Source organism: Grammomys surdaster, unplaced genomic scaffold, assembly GCF_004785775.1.
Source record: "Grammomys surdaster isolate TR1022 unplaced genomic scaffold, NIH_TR_1.0 205, whole genome shotgun sequence".
NCBI lineage: Eukaryota > Metazoa > Chordata > Mammalia > Rodentia > Muridae > Grammomys > Grammomys surdaster.
Window position 1 is genome coordinate 3,313,383 of NW_021604650.1, and position 13,429 is coordinate 3,326,811.

General features: G+C 48.4%; 1 protein-coding gene across 6 annotated transcripts in view; it reads right to left on the reverse strand.

The window, feature by feature from the left end:
* The window catches only part of Pc (pyruvate carboxylase), a 107,819-nt gene that overhangs the window by 17,846 nt on the left and 76,544 nt on the right, over nucleotides 1-13,429 (reverse strand). For all 6 annotated transcript variants that reach the window (XM_028771224.1, XM_028771223.1, XM_028771222.1 and 3 more), the window contains 8 exons: nucleotides 7,011-7,146; nucleotides 6,697-6,881; nucleotides 6,355-6,520; nucleotides 6,109-6,254; nucleotides 5,853-5,970; nucleotides 5,501-5,652; nucleotides 4,122-4,240; nucleotides 1,638-1,800 (listed from right to left, as the gene is read on the reverse strand). In XM_028771224.1, coding sequence (XP_028627057.1) covers nucleotides 1,638-1,800; nucleotides 4,122-4,240; nucleotides 5,501-5,652; nucleotides 5,853-5,970; nucleotides 6,109-6,254; nucleotides 6,355-6,520; nucleotides 6,697-6,881; nucleotides 7,011-7,146 — 1,185 coding nt within the window. The remainder of the gene's footprint in view (nucleotides 1-1,637; nucleotides 1,801-4,121; nucleotides 4,241-5,500; nucleotides 5,653-5,852; nucleotides 5,971-6,108; nucleotides 6,255-6,354; nucleotides 6,521-6,696; nucleotides 6,882-7,010; nucleotides 7,147-13,429) is intronic.

The following is a 13,429-nucleotide window of genomic DNA, read 5'->3' on the forward strand; positions in this document are numbered from 1 at the left end:
GGAGGTGGAGGTGGAGGTGGTGGAGGTGGAGGTGGAGGTGGAGATGGAGGTGGTGGAGGTGGAGGTGGAGATGGAGGAGGTGGAGGTGGAGGTGGAGGTGGTGGAGGAGGTGGAGGTGGAGGTGGAGATGGTGGAGGTGGAGGTAGAGGTGGAGATGGTGGAGGTGGAGGTGGAGGTGGAGGAGGTGGTGGTGGAGGTGGAGGTGGTGGAGGTGGAGGTGGTGGAGGTGTTTATCGTAGAGGGAAGGGGAGGCTTCAGATCTACTCACATCCCCTCTTCCTGAAGGGGAGGGTGGGAGAAAGAGCAGAGGGAGGAAGAAGACTTGGAGATGAAACATGCACAATGAAGGAAACGCATGCGGCTCATCCAGGGAACATGAGAGGCAGACAGAAGGGGAAGCAGCAGACACAGAGGACCATAAAGGGGGTGTCTGGGGTAACGTTCATTTGCACACACAGGTGAGTGCTCATGATAGGCATGGGGCAGGTGGGGAATCTGAAGTTCACAGAGAAAGTGAGGGACTGGCCTGGGGACACCCTCAGCATCTACCTACCCTTCTGCTGCTAAGGACACAAGCTGTGTTCAGTAAAGAACTTCATGCAATATTTAAGGGTGGACACTCAACTGTATGCAGGAACTACCAGCTAAAAATACCCTATGGTGACTGTCTCAAAAGCCAGCCCCTGGCTGTGAAGGTGGAGGTGGAGGGGAACGGTAGCCCAGCAGCTGGCAGCTGAACCCTGGTATGTCAGCTGCCCGTCCCAGCCAAGGGCAGAAGAGCCAGGGCTATAGGGCAGCTCCAACCCAACGCTGTCCCACCTAGGGACTCAGGAATGAATGCAGATGGTCAGCTACGGTGGCCCTTGGGCCCTCGAGGGCATCCGAACTGACCTAGCACCCAACCCCACTCCATACTTAACCATACTACTTTTGGACATTTTTATAATTCTGTCATCTGGTTCACACTCATATTTGCCATCCTTGTATCCTGGACACCAGTGCCAACCCTGACTGTCTCTAACATCCTGCATCCTCTGACCAGTAGACATTGCTATGACATGCAGAGTGAGTGAACAGGCTGGAGCCACAGACAGGGAATGGAAGGGCAGAGGCAGCTGAGCCCAAAGGCTCTAATACTGACAGGGAAAATGGGCAGAGCTGTGGTAAACTGCTTCTCAGTCCCTCAGTGCTACCCACTCAAGAGCTCCTTTGCTTCCTCCCAAGGGGCCTCCTGCTTCACTCACTCTGCCACAGAGACCCCAACCCTCTGTTCCCCGACAAGGTCCTGCCTCACCAGCTGTCCCTCACCTCTGACAAGGCAGGGTAGAGTTCAGCCACTCTGGATTTGTCACAATGAGGCTTTGGGTTCTTAGGGCATCAGGACCAAAGCATTACATTTGGAGGCCCACAACAATCCCATGAGCTGCTCTGTCCCCATTCCCAGGTGATCTGCGGACTTTCTGTTAGGTTTCCGTGGAATGTTCTTTCCTTACTCTAGGACAGAACTGGGCTCCCTCCCATGTGTTCTAAGACAGCTGCGACTGGGCCTCTCGGTGATAACCTGGGCACCATGAAGAAAAAGTGAAGAATCTCAGCCCAGGCTGGAGCTAGTGTCACACGTTTGAAATGTCACCTACCTCAATGCGGCCAGTGTCTGGCTGGAAGCTTCGTGCAGGGTCCTCAGTGGTGACCCGACACTGAATGGCACAACCATTGATGCGGATGTTCTCCTGCCGCAGGCCCAGGTCAGGTAGGCTTCGGCCTTCGGACACATGGATCTGAGCATGGACCAGGTCCACACTGTAAATGAGGAGGACACCAGGGAAGGAGGAAAATGAGGTGAGGCATGGAGGTGGGTGTCTATGATTCACAGAGACAATGCTGTTGCACTCTCTTCTCAGCCCAAGCAGCCTGGAGTTCTCTACCTGGTGGTCCCACAGTGAGTCCAGAAGACAAGTCTCTACCTGCCCTTCACCCTCCTGATAGCCACTTCCAAGTCTGTCCTGTTTGTCCTGTCCTAAGGTCTACAAACTCATGACTCCCTGTGACAGTGTCACAGGATTGGGACACTCACTCTTACAGCATGCAGGCTACACTGTGTGTGTAAGCAGACTGCAAAATAGGAATCACAAGGCCAGGTATGCTGGTATGTGTCTGTAATCTCAGTATTGATAGGTACAGGCAGGAAGATTAGGAGTCCAAGGTCACCCTTGGCTATTTAACAAGCTTGAGGCCAGCGTGGGCCCCATGAGACCCTAGCTAAAATAAAACCAAACAAAACAGAAACAAAAGCCAAACAAACGAAAACAGGGAGCTGTATTAGTTGGAGCCTGCAAGGGTAGACATGTTCCTCAGGCACATGCAAAGCAGAAGGCTCTCCCTGTTTGCATGGTTGTGTAAGACTAGCCTGAGCTATGGCCACTCTTAAAGATGGTGTCAAATCCAGGTAAAAAGCTGTCAGCACAGGCCCCCAGGTCTAATGTCTTCTCTACGGCTCATGCATGGCTAGTACTGTATTGGCAGACTGTGCTCAGTACTCAGTGTCACCTGTAAACGCACAGTGGTAGTAATGGTCACCACGGCACCCTCTCTATAGGTCACTGACACTGCTTACATGATGGATCTCCATGGTAGTACTCCCTATCAGAGGAGCTGAGGCCAGAGAGGCCACAGCTAACCGAGCCTGCACATGGCTCAAGGCATGGGACCCTGATACCAAGCAAGCAAATCTTGGTAAAGCAGCACTAGGACATTGACTAGGGAACATGGCTGGAGCGTCACTGTGACCCCAGCTCTGACTCTAGTGGGTCAGGAGTCTGTGTGGATCTGGAATGTTCCATGGAAAGGTAGACTGGTCCAACGCCAAAGATTAATACTTACATGATTCAAAATATGTATCTTGAAATAATGAAAACTATTTTCACAGTTTATAAAATAAGTAGATTTTCTTTTTAAGTCCATACCCAAAGCATGTAGAAGAATACACTGGTACAAACCTTATAGGAAGCTGTAGATAGCAGAACAGCCTACTGCCACTAAAAGTACTCATGAAGAATAATATCTGAGGATATTATTCTTTCAACAAATAGCAAGTTTTTTGTTGTTGTTTTGTTTTGTTTTGAGATAGGGTCTCTGGCTGTCCTGGGAATCACTATGTAGCTAAGGCTAGCCAGATCTGTCTGCCTCTGCTGGGTGTAAAGATGTGAGCCACCATGCCTGACCAAATAGCAAGTTTTAAATAAGAATAAAAATTCTAGAGGCTGAGAGATGGCTCAGCAGCTAAGAGTACTGGCTGTTCCTGCTAAGGACCAGGGTTTGGTTCCCAACATCTACATGGCAGCTCAAAATCCTCTAATTCCAGTTCTGGGAGATCAGATATCCTCCTCTGGCCTCTCTGGACAAACATACATATAAAAATAAAATATATAAATCTTTTTTTAAAAAAAAAAATCTATCTAAGGGGCTGGAGAGAGAACTCAGAAGTTAAGAGCACTGGTTGCTCTCCCAGAGGATCTGAGTTCAGTTCCCAGCTAGCACATAGCACTTATAACCACCTCTACTTCCATCCTGAGGGACCTATGCTTTCTTCTGGTCTCTGCGGGCACTGCATATACACAAGGCACGGACACACTGTGGCAAACATTCATACACAAAATAAAAATAAATCTCAAAATTTGTTTTAAGTCTATCTAAAACATCAACAGCATCAAACTACATAATAAAGATGGAGAAAATACCTAAAGGCTGTGCAATGGGCACAGGGGACATCAGAGTGCAGGTGAGTCTGGAGAGACTGAGTCCACTGTGTGGACCTGGAAAGTTCTCTTAACGCTTACAAGCCTTGGATTCATCTGAAAAATGGGGTGGTGGATCCCTTCTTCCCCAAGTACAGCCACAAGGGCTCCATGGAGTGCCTGCAGCCCCTGGAATCCTTGTTATGAGGGATGGGTAAGCTCTGAGTCGATTTTATTTTGTGTAAATTTCTTACAATAACCATGTACTTCATAAGAGTTTTTTTTAGTGAAGTCCTTAGGTCCACTAAAGTAAAAGCAAGCAAGCCTCTGCTGCTGCCTCCAGGAGCCCCTTTCCCACCCTGCCCTGGCCCTCTGCCCTGTGCTCACTCTGTGATCTCCTCAGTGACTGTGTGCTCCACCTGCAGGCGGGAATTGACCTCGATGAAGTAGTGCTTGCCATGCTTGTCCACCAGGAACTCCACAGTGCCAGCATTCTCATAGCCTACCTGCAGGGGTGGCCGGAAGGCAGAGGTTCCAGAGTCAGGGCTGTGCCATGCAAGCCTGCCCACCACACAGGTTCTGGAACAGAACAGCTTGTGGCAATCCAGCCACCTACCATCAGCTCCCCTGCAGTGGCCATGGCCCAGGACATTCCTCCACCCCTCCACTCTGCAGGCTCAAGGATCCCCGGAAGCTTAAGGCCAGGCTACACCCAGCAAGTCTAGGTGAAGATATCCTGGAACTGTCTTCACTGTTGCTTTCCAGTGGCCTCCTTGGCTCATGCCCAGATCTCTTCCAGCCTCTCAGACCTGCAGTCCTGGGCTTCCCAGCCCACTTCTCACTGCAGAAGGATAGTTTCCAGGCAGTTTCCTCCTGGCTACTCTCTCTCATCCTCCTTCTGGCCATCACCTCAAGCAATGCCACTTGAGGACAAGCAATGGTGACACTAACATGGATTGTAGCCCTGCTTTCATTCTGCTTCTGGTCCTTCCAGAACAGCACACTCATTCCCTGGGGCCTGAGCTGCTATGATTGTCACAGAGCAAGGCCGAGGTGTGGTTGCTCCTCTGAGGCAACCCCAGCCCCACCAGACCTCAACAGAGCCTCTGCTCACATTGTTGAGCCTTGTCTCGGAACCACTCTGTCCCCACTGTCTATAACCTCTTCTGAGCCCTGGCTGCCTGCACTAAAGGCCATGGGACTTAAACCTGGGACAGTGCGGGTAAAGGGGGTGGGTATAGGAGATAAGCTGCTGCCATGGCAGGTGCTTCCAGGCCAGTCAGGGGCAAGTATTGCTTACAGACACAGCTCCCACCTCTATACCCCAGGATCCACTCCAGCAGCTGAGCAGAGACTGGCAGAGACACCTTCATAAGGAAATAGGTTATGCCGCAGCAGAGGTTAGAAGCCAGTGAGGAGGACACGCCTGAACTCTGCCAGCATATGAGGCCTCTCACTTTCTTTACAGTGATCAGGGAGAGCTGATGTCACAAAAAAGTTAACCTATATAGCAAGAGCAGGAAAACATGCCAAGGACACCGTCCTCTCGGCTAAGCATCTCTACTGTCACTGAGCATCAGACCTGCTATCACTTCTTCCAGTCTCAAGAGGATGTCTACACCTCCCCTCCTTGGCAGGGCCCCCCTCCTTCTCTCAACAGGCTGTCCACAGGAAGTTTCCAAACTCCCAAGCCATGAGACAATCTGGGCAGAGGCAGTTAGAAAGCTGGCAAAAATGGGTTCATGTCCCTGGGAACATGTCCTCACCTGCTTGGCAAGTTTAACAGAGTCACTGGTGAGGCGTGAGCGAAGTTGGGGGTCCAGGTGGGTAGCAGGGGCAATCTCTACCACCTTCTGGTGCCGCCGCTGGATGGAGCAGTCTCGCTCATACAAGTGCAGGATGTTCCCATATTGGTCCCCTGGGCATGCAAGAAACTGGATTCAGCCTTTCCTAAAATCCAAGTGCCTCCTATATCCCCTCTGACCCCTTGGGCACTGTGGCTACTTGGCCACTTGACTTCTGCTCTGTCCCAAGTTGCCCGGAAAGGCTCTTCCAAAGGTTGCTACTGTAAACCAGGGAGATCTAGGATTCTCCTGTATCATACAACTCCCCACTCACCTAGGATCTGCACCTCAATGTGCCTTGGCTTCTCAATGAACTTCTCCACAAACAATGCCCCATTCCCAAAGGCTGCCAAGGCCTCAGAGTAGGCCCGGGTGTAACTCTCTTCCAGCTCCTAGGAGTACAGACAAGGCTGTGCAGACATGGGACCAGCTCTGTGTTCTCTGCTGACACTTCAGTATACTTCCCAGAGACCACCACAGGGGCTGCTGGCCCAGCACCAAGACCTTGGCATATGTGATGCCCTGCTTACCTCATAGCTATGCACAACTCTCATGCCACGGCCCCCACCTCCATAGGCAGCCTTGAAGATAATAGGGAAGCCATAGGTGTTGGAGAATTCGTGCGCCTCATGCAGGGAATTGATGGGGGAATTAGTGCCGGGGACCACTGGAACACCTGTTGGGAGAGGACAGGGGATCTCTGTAACAGGCTGAATCCTTACTACATCCTGTCACAGGCCCCTCCCTGCTAGCCCCTGGGAGGAATTGTATGTCACCTGCAGCGATGGCAATGGCCCGGGCTTCCACTTTGTCTCCCATCTTCCGGACCACCTCTGGACTTGGACCAATGAACCGGACTCCAGCATCCTGGCAGGCCTGGGCAAAGTCTGCTCGCTCTGAGAGGAATCCATAGCCAGGGTGCACAGCATCTACACCATTCTCCTGCAAGAGGCAGGAGAAATGCCTGGGTACTTTCCTCTTTCTCCTGTTCCTTGCTGGGGTCTACACCCATCCCTCTTGTACACATATTCTGTTGGTGGGTGTGGGTACAGGGCACAGCACGAGATCCTGCCCAGCCTCAGGAAACTCTGGCATCTCCTAAGCTAAGCTGACTCTACCTTGGCCACTTTAATGATGTCTGGAATGTGCAAGTAGGCCTGCACAGGTGCCAGGCCACGACCAATAAGGTAGGCTTCGTCAGCTTTCTGCCGGTGCATCTGGCCTGTGTCCTGCTCCGAGTATACAGCCACTGTGCGGATACCCAGCTCTGTGCAGGCACGAAACACTCGGATGGCAATCTCACCTAAGACAGACAGGGTGAGCAGTTAGACTTCTGGGTCCTGAGAGAAAGATAAAGGAGACCGGCAGGGCAGGGTGAGGAGAGGGGGCCAGGCTATGCTAGACCAAAGTCTTGAATTCTGGTAATACTTACCTCTGTTGGCCACCATTACTTTCTTGATAGGCTTGTACTCCAGACGCCGGACATTTGGGGAGGCAACAGGGACTGTGGAAGATCGGCGAACACCCAGGAGCCTCAGGCCCCCTCGAACTGTTTGGAACTTCAGCATCTGAGGAGGGGCAATCAGAGTCCAGGTTAAAGCAGGCTAGGCACTGAGCATCCCACATCTGGAAAGAAAAAGGAAAGAGAGAGGAAAGAGAGAGGAAAGAGAGAGGAAAGATAGAGGGAAGAGAGAGGAAAGAGAGAGGGAAGAGAGAGGAAAGAGTCAGGAACCCTAACCCACAGAAGACTACAAAGAAGACAGCCCCATCTCCAGTTCCATTTGTGGTGGAGCTGTGGAGAACAAGCAAATCCAACCCAGAGAAGCTCAGCTCACCATCCTCATACTCAGAACAGTGCTTACACTTTGGAGGTCACAGAACAGTCCTATGCAGGCGTGATGTGCATCTTGATGCTATGCACTCAGGCTCACTGCCCTCATTCTCCACTAACATCTAATGTGGACTTCTTTCACGTGTTGATCCTGTCAACCTGCTCTCTCAGGAGGTAGACTTGGCTCTCAGTTAAAACACAGCGTTTTTCAAACAGAGGCCTGAACCTTCCTTCCTTCTACTGAGGGATATTTAGCAAAATATTCATCACAAGCCAGAAAGGGCAACTGAAGAGGCTGGTCCCAGAGACATACATGCTCTGGGACTTCACTAACAGGAGGTCCTAAAGTAGTTAAGACAGTGGGATGGGGCTGAAGGAGAAGCATAGAGGGGTACTGTTTAAGCTGATGGTAGGATGGAGATTTGTATCTAACAAGGACAAAGTTTCAGTCTGCAATGTGAAAATAACTTTGTAGATGATGGTGAGATGGCTGTGAATAGACTTAATGCCGCTGAACTGTGCACTCTGGCCGAGATAAGAAATCTGCCATGGTGTACTATACAGCAGCTTAATTTTTAAAGTCAACTGAAGACAACATATATACCACAAAACAAGATTCATGGCTAACTACTCACTTTATAAACTAAAGATACAGCAGGGTGTGGTGGTTTACAACTGTAATCCTAGCTATTCAGGAAGCTGAGGCAGGAGAATTACTGAAGTTGAGGCTATTCTTGGCTATACAGTAAGTTTCAGGACAGCTTGAATTATAGTGTAAATTCTACCCCTACTCCCTCAAAAGAAAAAAAACCCTCAAAAATCTACAAAGGTGGGGAGAAGGGAGAAATGGGTGAGGTATAGAAGAAAGAGGAGAGAGGTCTAGGAAAGAAGGAAAATACAACACAGGGCTCACATGTGCATTTGCCCTCCTCACCTACACACCTTTATCTAACAGCGATTTGGTTCTTAGTAAAAGGTAGAAATGGTTGACTCAGCCACTTGTTTTTAAACATAAAAGCAAACTCAATAAATAAAGCAAACATTGCAAAAACCATGATGTCACAGGGACAACCATCGATACAGAAAAAGAGGGAAACTATGAACAGAAAGAGAAGGCATAAACAAGTCTTACAAAGAAGAGGAAGAGGGGAAGGTAGCAGCAGGCCCACAGTTTGTGGCCTTAAGTCCATAAAGGGCCTGATCTGCGAGGCGCAGCTGGCAGAGAGGGAAAAGGAAATAAGAACACTTCTGACCACAGTGACGACCGAGGACCTCAAAGGTCATGTTTTGTAAATGTTCTGGTGAAAGATGGTTACTGCAGCTGATATCAGAGATGATCCTTTGAAGAAGGGATGGGAGCTGGAAACTGATCAGGGAGAAAGAGGTGGCCACATCCAGATAGGTGAAAACAGCAATCACCAAGGCCATGAGGGAACAAGCTTGGGACAACGAAGCAAGCTGGACAGGTAGCAGATGGAAGGCAGAGTCCTGTATGAGGCCGGGTTGACAGCACGGACAGACCAGCTGGTCACTGCCTCCTTCAGGCCATGAATAGGTTTAAAGGGCTCTTGGGAAAGTCCTATCAGACAGTTCCAGAGGCTGTGGAGAGACACAGAGCCTCCGACTAGGGTGGGGGCCATGGGATCAGGCTGGAGTCAGGGAAGATGTAGGGTAACCACAAACAACACCCACTATGAGGTCCACTGAGTTGAGAATTAATGGGCCAATACAGCAAGACTTAGAAAGAAAAGCAGGGTCAGGAGTGAAGGAAGCTCACGGACGAGGGGAAGCTAAGGGAAAAAAACCTGGCATTATGATGACAGAGAATGTATAAATCCTGGGTGAGAATACTATAGAGTAGAAAAGGCCCAGGCCTGTACTTTTTGGCTTGACTAGGAGGAAGAGCCAACAAAGAGCCAGCTACCTAAGAGCAAAGAGGAACACAGTGTGCTGAGCCAGGGTGCATGCTTTGCTAAGCTTGAGGCTTCAAAAGTATGTGTGTGGAGGAGTCATCTTGCTAGACTCCAGGCTCCAGTTTTTCTAAAATAGCTTATGTCAGGACCTTATAGTTGTAGTTGCTGTCTTACCTGGATAGCGCTATGAACTCTATAGCAGCTATGGCTTTTTTTCTTAAGTTTCATGGAGCCCAGGCTGGCCTCAAACTCCATAGGAATTCAAGATGACCTTGAACTCCTGATCCTTGAGAGCCCCCACTCCCCAAGCTGGGACTACAGAAATGCATGACCACATTTTGCTGCAACCATGACTTCTGTTGTTGTTGTGTGTTTTGTTTTTAGAGGCCAGGTTTTCTCTGTTTATCCTTGGCCATCTTAGAACTGGCTTTGTCGACCAGTCTGACCTTGAACTCAAACATCTGCCTCCCTCTGCCTCTGGAGTACTGGTATTAAAGGTATCTGCCACCACTGACCAGTGGAATGATGAATGTTTTTTATGTATGTCCCGTAATAAAAGTTTAACTTAGAAATTGCAAACAGTAAAAGATTAACAGGAATTAATAATCAAATAGAACCATAACAAATGCTGTGGCACAGCTATGTGAATGTGATCTCAGGTCTTGCCTGCGGATTGTAGCAACTTAGCGTATTTTCTTCTCCTTAGTAACGCAAAAACTTTCACCTTTTCACTTAAAGAAAGCAGATAGCTTCCCCTGGCAAATCTTAGCAGCCAGCCTCACTTCCCTTCTGCTTTGGGGCCACTGACGTAAAATACTGGTTACCTAGATACGAGCGGTTCCACGGCAGTCAATGATGACTGAGACATTACTAACCAACTAGCAAGCAGGTAGCAAATACAGCGTAGAGACTCTGAAAAAAAGTATAATTCTTGAGGAGGAAGTGGGAGGCTGCAAGACCCAGAACAGCATACCACCTAAAACTTAAGACTTGTTTATTTCTGGAATTTTCCATTTATTACTTTTCCATAATTTGCCATGGACTGAGGAAAGAGGAATTGGAGGATCCTAATGCTAACACAGTTTGGCAAACTGGGCCAGCAGTCACTGACTAAGAGGTGAAGATGTATCAGCAGCACCAAATGACATCATTGGTGCCTCCTGAAGTTATCTACTTCAGGAGGATGGAAGCCACACTCCTACAGGGCTCTGCCTCAGATACACAACCCAGGTTTAACTAAAACCTAATTTCCATATTTTATCCAATGGGGGACACAGAATTTTTATTCCTTCAAATATGCAAAATTAATGTTTCAAATTAGTGCTTCAAATATGTGAAAGATACTAGGCATTGTGGCACAAGCCTTTACTCTCAGGAGATAGAGGCAGGTGAGTCTCTGTGAGCTTGTAGTCAGCTTGATCTACGAACTGAGTTCCAGGACAGCCAGAACTATGTGAGAGACTGTCGCAAACAACAAAAAAAATCCCAAATATATAAAAGTTCATATGAGACATGGACTGGTGAATCAGTTCAGATGAAAGGAAACCGAAAAGAGCTCAATGCACATAGACGCTGACTGGACCCTGGACTTCTGTTGTCCGCAAGGGCACAAGGACACAAAGAGACCACAGATAAAGTTTAAACAAAGTCTGTAAGTTACACAGTGTGGTGCTGATGTTCTCTTCCGATCTTGCTGCTGGTAAGGAGAAGCACTGACAGCAACAAAAAGCCCAAAACTTGAGGTTTTCCCTCCGAACATCTAGATACTGAAAACAGAGTAAGGAGCTGCCCTTGGCTGTGAAGTCATGGCAGCTTCATAAAAGATAATATTTCTAACTGAGAAGACACACAGGTCCCACTCCAGGTCCTGTCCAGTTACCCTGGAAGCCCTGTTCAAATCTATCCAGAGCTTCCAAGCCAGGCCCACTAATGCACTGCATGATCTCAGCCCCTCAGAGCCTGAGGAAGGGGGATCAGGAGTTCAGAGCCAGTCTAGGCTACAACTAAAAACACTTTCCTTCATCTTTTGAGACTAACTCTTGTTATAATATAGCTCAGGCGCACTTGAATTTACTGTGTAATCCCCCTGCATCAACCTCCCAAAGGCTGAGATTACAGGTATGTACTACCACACCTAGCTTTAAAACAAAACAAAAGCTACAATACAAAAGTACATTGAAGATGGGAGGGAAAGTGTTGGGGGGGATCTGAGGAGAATGGAAGGGGGGAGCTAGAATGGATATGATCAAGATAAGTTATATAAATATATTGAATGTTAAAAAATAAAGTTACAATGCCTTTTAAAATAAATGTAGGCCTTGCTGGGCCTACTCCAGCAATTTCTACTCCAGGAATCCAGAATTTCCATATTCTGAAACAGAGACTGAAATGTGTATATGAGGTGTTCAAACACCACCACTTACAACACCAAACAACAGAAGGGATTCGAAGTCTGACTGGAAGGTCCTGGATAGACATTACAAATCCACAAATGATGGTTTTGCATGGGTGTTTACAATATGGAAGGTGCTTATGATACAATGTGAAGCCAAGAAAATGAGACAAACTATATATACCATCTCATAAAGTTTTTTCTGAAACAAAGGTGACAACTGCTGTATAGTATGTTTATTTCCTCTGTTATACACCTATATATTTCCATATTCAGAAATCTGCATGTTTTATCCAATAGGAGCACATTATTTTCTAAGATAATAACTATACTTGTTTTTTACTGCTGCATTAGAAACGAGAAGCTGTAAAAACATGCAACTTCAGAATGATGGCAAAGTAATGCAGTCACCCACTAACGGTTAAAATGGTTCCCCTGTGTGTGGGAGGGGCTCCCCTGTGTGTGGGAGGGGCATCAGTGGCCAGATCCAAGTGAGCAGCTGCCATCTGGAACTTACGCATCAACAACTAGACCCTGATTACCACTTAACCATCAGTACAGGTGAGAACCATCAGCTTAAGTCTCCACAGACACATAGTTTATAAACGCAGGCTTAAAGCCCGCACTGTCAGGCTATGCTGAAGGAGAGTCTCACTTCACCGTCCTTTAACACACTCTCCTGCTGTTTTCTTGAGTATTAGTTTTCTTCAATTTTAATTTGTCAAAATTCTCCACTTGAGACAAGTCTGGCTTATCATTCACTCATATTGACTGCCTGCTCCAAGATATGTTCCAGCACACCAACAGGTCAGCCTGCTGCCGGCTCAGGGCCAGGCTGGGGGCACATTATTGATAATTAGAAAAGAAAATGGAGCTGTCGAGATAACTCAGCTGGTAAAAGTGTTTGTTGCCAAATTTGATGACCTGAGTTTAATCCCAGGAACCCACATGGCGGGAGGAGAGAACCTCAACAAACACAATGTGGTACTCATACCCACTCTTCACCAAAAATAAATGTAAAAGAAGATTTTAAAATAACTTTAAATACAAGCTACACTTGTAATACCAGTTCTTGGGAGGCTGAGGCAGGAGAACAATCTTAAGTGCAAGGCTAAACTACATAGAGGACTATTCTTGATAATCATTTGAGCACATTGACTCTCATCGTATGAGAAAACAGGCCACTTTGCTGCCCTACCCCCCCCATCACACAGGCTCTCTCTACTATCCCCCACAGAATGAGAGGGGGGGGGGGGGGGGGGGGGGGGAGGGAGGGACGGAGGGAGGGAGAGAGAGAGAGAGAGAGAGAGAGAGAGAGAGAGAGAGAGAGAGAGAGAGAGACTGACTGACTGACTTGATGCGATTCCCCATAAATGATCTTGGTGGCCCAGTGACTCCTTGGCAAGCCCAATTCACAAAGAACCTGGGGCCAAGAACACTGTGGAGAGAAAGAAGCCCCTCTCAGACCTCATATCTCTGCAGAGGGCAGCAAAAGCAGGCCTGAACCTAAGACCTGAGAGACCAACCACTGGAGAGACAGAGCCAGGGCTGGCAGCAAACCTGCACAAAATTACAGGCAGCAAATGGCAAGGCCCTTTTGGACGGAGTCAGAGCAGAGGCAAGTGGGAGCAGCCCCCACCACTGGAGCTGGTGGGGCCAAGAGGCCCAGTATCAGCCTGCACTGAGCCTGCCTGCCAGGGCTAGGCCTAGCTCTC